The sequence below is a fragment of the Marmota monax genome, unplaced genomic scaffold, assembly GCF_021218885.2.
Source record: "Marmota monax isolate L192 unplaced genomic scaffold, Marmota_monax_Labrador192_F-V1.1 WCK01_AAM20220418_F8-fsc00071, whole genome shotgun sequence".
Lineage (NCBI taxonomy): Eukaryota > Metazoa > Chordata > Mammalia > Rodentia > Sciuridae > Marmota > Marmota monax.
In genome coordinates, this window is record NW_026695217.1 from 8,453,841 (window position 1) to 8,466,754 (window position 12,914).

Below are 12,914 nucleotides of genomic sequence, written 5' to 3' on the forward strand. Positions count from 1 at the left end.
CCTAAGAGTGGACAGAGAGCAACTGTTGCATTCCCACCCACCGTCAGGTAACCATCCACCCCACTGAGGATACGTCCAAGACAATCTCCAAACTCAGGGCCCAGAGACCCTGGCACCGGCCCCTCCGGGCACTGCAGCCTCAGTAAACCTGCTTCCTGAACGTGCCCAGGCCAGCCTCACCCACCCTACCTTTAGTTCAGCATTGCTGTGCCAGAACTGAAGAGGCCCCTGCTTCACTGAAAATGCCCTCTGCACCCCCCAATTCTTGAGTCTGTTCCAGGGGTCCCCTCAGATATTCCTGGCCTGTGAAAATGATGACACGAGACTGTCCCTGTGGGACCCAGGAAAGCCACAGGCACTGCTCCCAGTGTCCAGGAGGTGTGGCACCTCCCTCAGGATGGGGAGGGATGGAGCCCTGGAGTCGGACTGGACCTAATTAACACCCCAGTCATGTTCCTCAAGCTGTGTGATGAGCAGGGAGGAAATCAGCATGCCCAGGACAAACTTTCCATAAACCATTATTGGAATAACACCTGAATCATGGGTTGCTACAGAAATAAACAAGAAATTCTATGAAGCTAAGAGAAACCCCGACACACGGAATATAGCTAGGTTGCAGGGTGCAAAGTCAACATGCAAAAATCAGTAGTGCATGGTGTGTCGTGCCAGAACACCATAGGAAACCATTTTGCTGTGGGATTAACACGCACCAAGGAAAAGGAAATATCCAGCCAAAGATCAGTGACCTTCTGAATTTTCTTGGTTGCCTACATGCATTTAATCATTAAAATTATTTATAAGACATTAAAAAATTATCTACATATCAACAATAAACTATTGGGAGATAATTTTTTTTAAAACACAATTTATAAGATATTTTAAGATGAGAAACACTTAGGGAGAAATTTAAAGAAATATGTGGAAGAGCGCTCTTTTTTAATACGTACTGAGAGAAAGTAAAGATTTAAATAATTAGAAAGACAAACCACAAACACACATTGGAAAACTTCATGTTACTGAGGTTTCAGCTTCTCCAGATTGATTCACTGATTTAATACAATTCCAATCAAAATTTCATGAGGTTCTTTGGCAGAAATTTATGAGCTTATTCTATCACATGAAAGAAAATGCAAAGGCTTAGAAAACTGGGGTGATCCTCAAAAAGTCCATCTTGGTTTTGAGACTCATGCTGTGGTCACCACACACCACGACAGTCCAGCTTCAGCAGAGGTGGGCAAACACATCCACGGAGAGGAACAGAAGACCCGGAAGTGGACACAAACTCAGAGAGTCGACTGCTTTTCAATCTAAGTACAAATCCAACCCAATGAACAAAAGGCAGTATTTTCAACAAACAGAACAGCTAGTTATCTCCATGAGAAAAGGGCCGCCTCCCTCCACACTTCAAACCACACACCAAACAGCACAGAAACGGCCACAGGTCTAACGGTGGTTAACATGAAAGCTTCCAGGGGAAACAGGGAGACCCCCTCCCTGGCTTTGGAGCAAGCATATCAGAGAACCCTGAAGACACGAACTACAAAGGAAAATGGGAACTTTGTCAAAGGTAGAAACTGTGCTCCTCAAGAGACCCGTAGGAAAACAGGAGGAAACGGCCCAGAGCAGGAGAGAGGCTCACCACACGCATCCCTGACAAGGGGCTTGAACGTGCCACACGGCCACCCAGACACAAATAGCACCACTGGAAACGGGAGGAGAACTGAGGCAGACGAACGCCAAGGAACAAAGGCCAGAGGCACTTGTCACAATGCTGCTGCCACTCCTGGTGGCCCCAGGCACCTGCGGCTCCTGGTAGGTTCCAGGACCACTGAGCTCTGACTGTGCAAGTGGGTGTCCAGGATCAGGAAAGCAGGTGCATTTAAGTGTTGAAGTGTCAACAACCCAGCAGAAAATCCTACAGCAGCTTCCTCCAGCAGCACAGAGGACAGGCTGCATGCTTGTGGGGGACAGGACCCTCGACAACTGCAGCCCAGAGCTGCTGAAGAAGTCTCCAAGTGTGACGACCAGCCTTCTCCAGGCACCCCAATCCATACACTCTCCTTTCCAAAGAATGGCCAGGGGGAGAGGGGCAGGTACACATCCCCAGCCCTATTTTGTATTTTATTTAGAGACAGGGTCTCACTGAGTTGCTTAGTGTCTCGCTTTTGCTGAGGCTGGCTTTGAACCCACGATCTTCCTGCCTCAGCCTCCAGTCACTGGGATCCAATGTGCCCCGCTGGCCCATGCCCAGCTGGCCTGTGGTTTCCTGAAAGCCTAAATGTATCTAAGAGTTACTTCCATGAGCATAAATGAAACATTGAATCATTGTTTCATTGACAGCAATTTTTTTTCTCTGTGGTATATGAAAGACTGGCACTTCTCGATGAAATACATATTGTTGCCTCTATAGCTAAGAAAGCCGAATTCTAGAGAATTCCATATCTTTCTGAGGTCACATAGCAAAAAACAACAGGGCAGTTTTCAAACTCAAACAACCCCAGAGCCCTCCTCTTAAATGACACCTGTGGCTGTTCGCCTCTTTGTCATTGACCAACGAGTACCTCCAAACTAATATAAATATCGAAAGTGTCCCAAAAGGTCTCCTACCTTGGGGGCATTCTGAACACCCTGCACAAGCCACTCTGACCTGGAATCGTGGTTTCTGATCCCAAGATGGGGTGGACACGGCTTGACTGCTTTTCTGTCACTGCATTAGTTGATGTGGCAAATACAAAAGAGAGCAAGGGGCTGCCCCTGCCCTCCAGGAGGTGACCGTGAAATAAAGGGTCAAGATGGACTGTAAAGGGCAGGCAAACAAGCCCCAGGAGAGTCAGAGAAGACAGACCACTCCAGAGGGCGGCTGAGGCAGGTTCCACGAGGACGGAATTTGAGATCGCCAGAAGAAGAGACGGGAGCCCCAGGAGATAGCCAGGGTGGGTGGAAGGAGACGGGTGACCAAGGAGGACCAAACCGTGGTACCCACCTGCCTGGGGAAACCAAGAGTGACACTGCAGGGGAGCAGACAGGGCCTCTCCAGTTTTAAACACAGACACGCTAACTCTCCCTCCGGCAGGTGCTTGCCAGCCTGCACACAACCAAGCTGGCCATGGAGCAGAACCCTCAAGGCCCACAGAGAGCCTCAGGGACCCCAGGCTTGGGGGCTTGCAGGAGGATAGCCAGAGGTGTGGCTGATGGCCCCTATACAGCGTGGCGCCTTCCCCTGCCCCTCAGGCTGGGTGAAGGAAGCCCCAACCTTTCTCTGGGCCACTTTTTAAGTAAAAGGTTCATGAGGGCCAGGGCTGGGGCTCAGTGGTAGAGCTTTTGCCTCGCCCATGTGAGGCCCTGGGTCTGACCTCCAGCACCACATAGAAATGAGCAAATAAAAATAATGACATTGTGTCCATCTACAACTAAGAGAAATATTTTTTGAAAGTTCATGAAAAGTGAGGTGGGACAAACTGTGACCCCAGAGACACCATGCAGGACCGCAAAGGTTCCGTCTCCTCGGGCAAACAGCTCAGAGGAATGAGGCTTCTGAGAAGAAACCAACAAAGATGCCGTACACAGAGCAAGTGCCCACGCAGGTTTGCTGGGGACATCCTCCAGCCCCCCACAGCCCACCCGAGCTCCAGAGCCAGGGTCCTTAATAAAACTCGGGAGAGATCACTTATCAACCTGACCTCCCCTGAGCCCAGGGCATAGGGCAGAGGACCTGCTTGGTGAGAAAAGGGGACATTCTGTGTGTGCAGAGTGAATTCCCATGGCAGCATCACAACTTGAGCCACAGTAAAAGGCCACACTGTCCCCAGATGACCTTCTATAAGCACTGGGACCTCTGAGCTAAGCCCAAGACGCAAACCTTGCTGGGTGCAGCTGTCCCCAACTGCCGAGTTGGCTAAGCCTGTGGCAAGACCTCAGAAATCAGAGCTGGCCCTGAAGGAAGCCATCAGTGACCTGGGACCCCAGGCTGCACAAGTATGTGGGTGGAACTGCACCCTGGCCACTGGCCACAGGCCACATGCCTCCTCGGTGAGGACGCTGCAAATGGCAGCTGCCTGAAGCTTCGTTCTGCACATCGTGCAGCTGAGGCCATGGCAGTCTCACTCAGCCTGGTCTTCCTGGCTCTGTGCACCTCCACGCTCCCGGCCCAGCATTCACCCCACAGTGGGGGGTGGGGGTCATTGCACACCTCTTCCTTCCCCAAGGTCACCATCTAAAACCCCAATTTACAGTTTGCTGTGCTCCCTCTCTTCATATGATGGTCTCATTTGACCTCTCCAGCAGTCCAGGAAGGGAGCCTCTTGACAATTGGCCTGAATTTCCACTTGAAGAAACTCAGACCCAGAGAATGACCTTGTCAAGGTCTCAGAGATTTAGATTCCATGAGTGCACAGAGCAGTGCTGATCATGAATTTGGTTCTTCTGGTTTCACAGCAATAAATGATCTGGTCTGAAACATTGGCCCCATTATCCGTGAAGGGAGGACACACAGGGCCATGCACCTGTGCCCACACTGTCTTCCCCTGACCAGGCCCAGGCCTTACTCTATCCTTCACCTGGGCGCCTCCCACATGACCTTACCTGTGCCCACAGACATGTCAGTGTGCAATAATCCTCCTAAAACTCTCCACTGTTACCTACCCCCATTTCAGCTGTACTTACTTACTAGGCAAAAAAACACAGTCAGTGCTGAAAATAACCCTAAAATGAGAAAGAGGCCCGTGTCTTTTGTCCTGCATGACCCCAGATCTCTTGGGGAATGGCAGGCTCCAGTCCACAGGGGATCCTGGTCTGTTTTCTGCTTCTATAACAGAAGCCACAGAATGTAATCTAGAAGCAACGAGGTTCCTTTGACTCATAGCTCTGGAGGCTGGAAAGTCCCAACACACAGTCCACGTCTGGTGAGGGCCTCTGAGCTACACCCCAACATGGCAGAGGGCAAGGAGCAGTTACCAGAGACACAGGGAGTCATGGACAGACTCACCCTTTTACCAGAATCCGGGCTGGCAATCGTGTGCCTGCTGTGCCATGCTGGTATTAATCCATTCGCCAAGGTGACGCGTCCACAGCCTAATCACCTCTGAAGGGCCCACCTCTCAATCCTGCTCCTGGGGGTTAAGTCCCCAGCACATTCAGACCGCAGCACCAGGCCAGGGAAGACCTCAGCCTCGTGGCTCGGCCTCCAGTGTCGAGGCCCAGGCAGCCTGCAGGAGCTGGGCTCATTGAGCAGGGCCAACTGAGGCTCTGAACAAGCCCCTGCTGATGGCTCCCCACCCACCTGGGCCTGCAGGCTCCTTCCACTGGCATTTGCCACTTCCTGTCTGTTTTGTTTCTTCCAGTCACCTGATTTCTAGAGAGAGCAGGAGAATTTCCAGTGAGCAGCACCCAGTGCCAGCGTGCCTGAAACATCTGAAGTGACCCGGGGGACACAAAGCTGGACACAGGAGTTTACACAGAACACGAGCTGCTTCTAAAAGTGGGGCAGTGCGGTGCCTGCTAGAGATGGAACATAGCAAGGACCAGGGCCAGGTGTCTCTCAAAGCAGGACTTGCCCCAAACCTGCAGCAGCGGCCCAGGAAACCGGCCAGGAACAGCCTGCTCGAGGCACACGTGGGAGAGTTGGACACCTTCACTATCGACTGTGGACTTCAACCATTTTTATCTAGAAAGTCTAGTTCATTTCTAGAATGTTCCTACTTCCCTGCAAATCCTAAAAGATTTCAGGCTGCTACTTAGACGACACATTTGTCTTCAACAAGTGCATTTTAGGTGTAGAGAGTTTTCATTCTATGAAGGAAAGGTGAGATTGGATACAGCCATCCTATAAAAATAACATGGGGTCTGAAGGACCAGGAACATCCACGTGCGCTACTTAAAGATAAATGATCTGGACTCTTGGTTCCTTGAAAACGGGTGCAGGGAGCAGGTGAGAAGACAGCATGCCACAACCTGAGGTGGCCCAGAGACACCCAGTCTAATGGGCAGAGAGACACTGACACCCGCCACTCAACCTTCAGTTCTCATAACAAATGCCCACATCACGTCATCCTAGGAAAGGCTCACAGTCCCACACAGATTGGAGGTTCAGTCCTTGATGGATCCGTCTTTGTGGCTTTGGGACCTGTGACAAGGCAGAGCTTCAGAGTGGCAGTGTTTGGCAAAACCACTCACTGATGGCCGGGATATGAGGGCCCACCTCCCAACAGTGCCACACTGGGCAGGGACCCTTCTGATGCATGGCCCCGGGGACACTCCAGGTCCAGGCCACAGCACACGGGGAGGTTCATTCATCAGACCCCTGGTGTGGGCCACCAACTGTCCCTGAGGATCTAAGGCCATCAGAACTGCCTAGTGACAGTGGAAGGGTAACACACATAGCAGGTGCTGCCTTGGCATTAGAACCCCAAGCCCAAGTGGCTCAAGCCAGTGGCTGGTGACCAAGAGTTAGAGGCCTTCCTCTGCCAACAGCCAGGCCCTCACCCCGTCCTGCTTTCCTGATACTTCCCTTAGCCTGGCCATTTAGGGCTTTCCCTCGACATTGAAGTGACCCACACCCCATGTCCTCATATACAGTGCTGGTTTGTCCCCACCCTGCCCCCCCCAGGCCCTTCATCTGTCCTATGTCACCCAGGATGGGGGACTGCCCGCCTGCTTTGTTGCTCCCTCCCTGTCCAGGACCTGTAAGTAAACATCTCTGAACTGCAGCTTCCAGGGGAAGCGCCAGGGTTCCCCAGACAAGGGTTTCCCTGGAAGCTGGGGAGAAGTCCAGGTCAGGTGCTAGGAGTGAGAGTCAGACAGGAGCCACAGGAGAGCTGTGTGGGCGACCCTGCGTGGTCACAGGTGGGATAAGTGGACATGAGGTTGTCCCCCAGGTGACAGAAGCATCCTGTGAAGGCCACTCTGTGAAAGACCCAGCCGGCTGCCCCTCGGTTCCCAGCAGGGCAGGGCTGCAGCTCCGTCGGTGCACCCCAGTTTAGCTGGGCTCTCGGCCCAGTGAGGCAAATAAAGTAAGGAAGGCTGTTGGCCTCAGGCACCCCTCTGGGAAGGGGAAGGTGAGGGAGCAGGCGGGTTCCATCACAGCAGCTCCCAGAGGACTCCCAGCTCACGACTCCACCAGGACCACTCTAGGCAGGTGGCGAGACATGAAGAGGACAGCCCAGCTTCCTCTGGCTGGTCAAGGTCCCGGGAAGCCTTAAAGCCACCTGGAAATATGTTCTCATCCAGGGGCTCTGGCGGAGGAGCTGGAGCTGGAGCTGGGCTCTGGGCATCAGTGCTGTGAATTTCCCTGTCTGTGGTCAGAGAGAGAGAGGCTCATCTGGAGGTGAAATGAACCCAAAGCTCCTCTCCAAAGCACAGGTGGTGAACTCAAAGCCCTTCTGTTGGGGATGGAAAGAAGAAAGAAGTGAGATGGGCACTCCTCACTGCCACATGGCCGGGGTCCCAGTAAGCCGGCAGGAACCACAGGCTGCCCCCCTGGCCCCGGGACCCATGCAGGGAGTGTTCCCACAGCTTTCTCACCACGTGAGACTGGCCTTCATCTTCAGCCAAAACAGCAGGGGCCTGTTGATTCAGCCTCAAGGTGTCCAGGACCAGCTGATAACAGAGGTAAGAGGCCTGCAGCACCCACGGAGGCTGTGATCTGGGTGGTGGCTGCAGAGGGCATCCAGCACCTGGACGCGTGGACATCAGTGGACATGGCCACCTGACAGGATGGGGCAGATGAGAAGAGCCAGGGCTGAAGCCCAGCTGGGGCAGGGCAGGGGGTAGGAACCCTAACCAGGCCCCACGGGTGCAGGCTGCACAGATGCCACACATCCCAGGAACCAGCCACCAAAATGCGAGTGTGTGTTTGTCTTGGCAAATACCCTGTGCTTCCTGTCCCCGGGTGCCAGCAGCAGGCAAAGTCAGAGGAAGGACAGCAGTGTGACTCAGTGGAGGGCCACATCAGCCACAGCCACGGGCCGGGCCTCAGAACCATTCTGGACTCATGGACTAGTACACTGCCTCACTTAACCCTTACCCTAACCTCCCTGGTAGGCATGAGCATTATTAGCCCTGTTTTACAGATGAGGACACAAGGCTCAACGAGGTCAAATGAATTGCCCACGCAGGTAGCACTAAAACTGACCTGAGCACAGGACTCTTCCCCCAGGACTCTAGGCTTCTATCTGCTACACTGCCCAAACTGCCCAAGACCCAGGAAGCCTCTCTGGACAGGCAGCTTCCCATGCTCTGCCAGTGTAAACAGCACTCAGGGTGCTGTCCAACCAGGACAGCGGAACACCAACCCCCTCCTGGGTGCTTCGCACCAAACCATTCTTTGTGGAATGACTTGAGAGTCGAGGCTGAAGTAGAGAATGGAAAGAAAAGAGATGGCCCAGGTGCAGCTGAGTCAAGGCACATGGGCCCCCGGAGGTCTAGGTCCTCAGGATGCTTAGAAGCCATGGGAGCCATGGCCAAGAAAAGTCTGATGATCACCAGGCAGCTCCACGCATAGGGAATGAACTCCAGAGCACAGTGGCTTGCAGAGGCCAGTGTGCTCCACTACATGCCCAGTGGCCTCCAAGGGTTGAAAGACCCCCGATGCTCTTGCCCTTCAGGGCAGCTCAGAGCCCTGTCCCTCCTGGCCCTGCCTAGCTCAACCAGCTTTCTCCATGGCCCTGACCCTGTGCCCAAGTCCATCCAGACTCCTCCGCCTCTTCGTGGCCCAGCTGCGCTTCCCACGGGCAGCCCAGCCACAACAAGCACTGCCCAGGTGGCCAAACCCAGGACAGGACGTCACACTGGAGGGTGTCCCGCCTGCTCCTACAGTATCCAGAACCAGGCTGGCACTTAGTAAGCGCTCAGCGACATCCTCAGGTAAATAAAGCACTGAGGCTCTTTCCTCCAACTGAAAACCTCTCTGTCCACATCTTTGGCTCTCAAAGTCCTGCTGGTGCAGTAGCACCGTGGCACTTTGAACACAGCACCAGAGTTCTGTGGCCACATCCCATGCAGAGTGGCCATCTGCCCCCTCCCCTCAGGGGCCCAGGACTATTTGATGAACTGAACACAACAGGAGTGGCAGCAAGATGGATTTCCATGTGTCACCAAATTCCTTAATATTCCTCCCTTAGGTGGAGCCTGTCTTCCTACTCCTGAGTACAGGCTGAACTTGGTGGCTTGCTTCAAGTCACTAAAGCAGAAGTGACAGTTTGACGGGGGGGGGGGGGGACTAAGTCCTCAAAGAGCCCTTTGGCTTCTGTCTTTTTTGATTCCTCTCTGATGGGTTGCTGTGTGGAGATCCACTGCCGTGCTTGAGGGGACCAGCCAAGGGCAAGGCACTGAGGCCCCATCAGCAGCCACAGGTGACCTTGGAAGCAGTTCTCAGAACAGCCATGCCTCAGAAAGGCTGCACCCAGACCAGTTCTCCATGGCTCCCTCACACGCCCTGAGCCAGCTGAGCTGCTCTAAGGGCTGTGAAGAGACATAGCTCCTCGTTTTGTGCTGTGCAGTTTAGGAGTAATTTATCACACCTTGAAAGAGAAGCAGGGCAGCTTTTTAGACCAAGCTTTAAGAAATAAGCAATGCCTGCTGCCTGTGCCTTGGGATGCTCCCTCCTGGCACCAGCAGCCAGGGTGTAAGGAAGCCAAGCCGGCCATGGTGGGACCGGTAGCGCGCAGCCCACCAACCCACGTGCCTGCACAGCCTTGGAAGTGGTGTCACCAGCCCCAGGTCAGGGCCTCAGCTTCCCCAGGGCAAGCCCAGCCCAAGTCACCAATACACAGGTTACATAAATGACTGTGACATGTTAAGTCCCTAGACCCTGGGGTGGTGCGTTATGTGGCAACAGATACAGAAGACACTGGGCATCTGGCTACAGGTGCCACCATAACAAAACCCCAAGCTCGAGACACTGGCCTTGGTGCCAGGCAATACTTGGGAGCGTAACAGGGCCCAGTGACACAGGAGGCCCTTGGTTTGGACAGAGCTCCTGCACGAGGCCCAAGAGATCAGCCAAAATGGGGTGGCTTGCACTGAAGGCCACCACATCACACCGCAACTACCCTGACCATCCGAGAAGTCGGGAGAGGGAACGGCCAAATCCCCAGACGACTCAGTCCTAGCCGGCACGGTGGGACAGTCACTCGGTGGAACTTGTCAGGAGAGATTGCTCCAAGGACCACCCCTTTGGGCTGTCCACTTCTGCTTTCTCAGCCCTTCTCCCCATGAGACCAAACCTCCGCCTGGTTCACTGCAGAGTTTGCTCGCTTTTATACAATGAAGTGTGGTCTGATTCCAGAAGTGCAAATAAAATCCAATTATCTTTAAGCTAAATTTGTTGCGAGGTTGCCTCTCGAGGAAACTAAAAGGAAAGTATCATGCAGAGCCAGAGGGAAGGGGACTCGTATCCTGGTGGCAAAAAGTCCCCCAGTTATCCTGTGCGGTGATGTAGGAAAGGGCTCCTGATAAATTTAATCACACTGCCAAGGACGTTTCAAGGCAGGTTACAGAAGTGTCCACCAGCTTCCTGTCACTGCCTGTGACAAAATGCCAGGGAGAGATGATAAAGAAATGTTAGATCCAAAATGATCCAGGACTCGCCAGGTTTGAAGATAGAACTATTTCTACTCTCAGCCTCTGCAGATAGTGAATGATTCTCAAATTAAGGAAGGGCCTCAGGCCCTGGATCAGACCCAGGATGGGTCTCCGCATCTGAGACAGCAAATCACAGAAACTTCCAGACAGTCCAAAGGCCCAGCACACTAAGGAAGGGCCTCTAAGAATCTCGGGGGCACTGTCCCTCAGCACTCCCCTGGAAAGCCCAGCTAGAGGAGGGCTTCTTGGCAGAGGTATGTCCCAGTGGCCATGGTCCAGTGGACAGAGAACCTGCCACCCCAAAGGTTCTGAAGCAGGAAAAAACAGAAATGGAATGGTGCAGAAGGTGAAGAGGGCTGAGCTCCCGGCCACCAGTACAGCCCCAGGACAGCCGCAGAGAGGCCCGTCCTGCCAGGAGCCCCAAAGGGAAATGGGAAGCAGAGGTCAGTCAGTCTGTTGGGCCTCACCCATTTTCTCAGCTGGCCCAGGAGCTGAAACAGAAAACCCAGAGCCGCCTGCAACATGCCATCTGAGACTCTTCCCCAGATTCTGAAAAGAGCTTCCAGGCTGGAGTGAGGGCTCCTCTCCTAGGTCTGCAGGGAAGCCATCCACCTGTGCTCCTGCAGAGACACATTGACTAAGACAGAACAAGGCCCTGACTCGGAAGTGAGGCTGTGTTCAATCACAGCAAATGGGGCCATAATTCCAAGTAAATGGCATGAGAGGCTGAGCCAAGCCTCACACCCACAGCCATGTTTCGTGGTTGTAAATTACTCATGTGGATGCACCAGGGACCAAGCTGCTCGTTAGCCGCCAACATTAGCTGCTTAATGATCCAAGGAGCAGAAGCTGCCAATCACTGCTTCCTTCTTAGAACACCATCTAAAACCCACACATGCAATTATTACACCTCTACTAAATGTTTATGATTTCTCTGAAGCTCTGGGCTGTGGACCCTTTCAACCTATAAATTCAGAGAAATCCAGGCCGCCACACTCCCTGGGTCACACATCCATGGATCACATCCTGAGGCATCTGGACTCTAGCCCCTGATCTGCCAGCACTCAGCTGCCCCAGTGAATGTAACCAAAGGCCACACCCCACACCTTGATCTCCCCACCAGGCTGTTGGTAATAGCCTCTCTCCCACTTAATAATTCAGTTGCCACAGAAATCACATAAAATGACAAATCGGAATGTTTGAAAGCTCTATTCAAATGACAGAATAAGGCACTGTTTTCAGAAACGTGTGTTTTCAAGCTATGATTTAAATACACCCCTTAGTATCTGCCAGAGGGAGAAGAAACGACCATCTCCTGAGAAGTCTCTGGCTCCACTACTGGACCTCACACAGGCCCGTCTGCTGGTCTAGTGTTGCCCTTCCCTTAAGAGAGGCCTGGAAATGGGAGTTCATAACCCACTTGAATCAAATGTTTGAAATACGATATGTCAAGAGCTTTGTAATGTTTTGAACAACCAATAATAAAAATTTAAAAAAAAGAGAGAGAGAGAGAGGCCTGGGCCCTCCGGCAGCCCGGGAGGAGGTCTCACCTCACAGGGCTGTACAGAGCAGTACCTCCACCCCCCAGTCTGTTGGAGGAGCGGGAACCAAGACCACGTGGTCACTGCACAGACAGGCATGCAAAAGGTACTTTCCAGGTTCATCCCATCCCCCCATGAGGAAACCTTACTGCCCCCCCCCCCCAGAACATCTTCCGGGTGCCTAGTGTAAGGACCCTAACAGCAGAATATTAAACTGAAGGCAAAGCACCCAAACACAAGGGGGCGCTGTCCTGAGCAGCGGGCAGTCACCTGATATGGCAAGCGCTTTGGCTTCATGCAGGGCCGGCAGTCGGGTTTCCAGGTGGCTGACTCTCCTCCTCAGCCTGCTGCAGAGGCTCCCGCTTGTGCACACCTGGAAGGGGAGAGACAGCAGAATGGTGCATGCTCGAAGACCAGAGACGGTGGCAGAGCCCACTCACTCCTAGCAGCTGGGCTTGTGGAGATAGTTAAGAGCGACGGCAGGAGACCTCCCAGCAAGACATCACAGGCAGAGGGAAACAGAGAAGAGGGGGAAGGAGGGGTGGCCAACATGGCACATGCCAAGCAGACCCCAGACCCTTCACCGCACTCAAGTGGACCAACTTGCCCACGCGCAATGGGAAGGAGCCGCCTCTGCCCTCCCGGGGCTCCCTCCCTCTGAAACATGCCTGCCCAGTGGCTAGCACACCAGCACCCCTCAGGGCCATCTGCCCACTTCCTGGGAAGAGAGGCCTCACTGATTACAAGCCCAAAATAGCAGACCCTCCTGCCCCCTTCGCCCCCTTGTGCCTTAGC

At 53.4% G+C, this 12,914-nt stretch overlaps 1 protein-coding gene across 2 annotated transcripts in view; it reads right to left on the minus strand.

Moving 5' to 3' along the window:
• Positions 1-12,914, minus strand: part of Disc1 (DISC1 scaffold protein) — a 200,680-nt gene that overhangs the window by 111,620 nt on the left and 76,146 nt on the right. For both annotated transcript variants that reach the window (XM_046432128.2, XM_058575004.1), the window contains exon 8: positions 12,390-12,492. In XM_046432128.2, the coding sequence (XP_046288084.1) occupies positions 12,390-12,492 (103 nt within the window). The remainder of the gene's footprint in view (positions 1-12,389; positions 12,493-12,914) is intronic.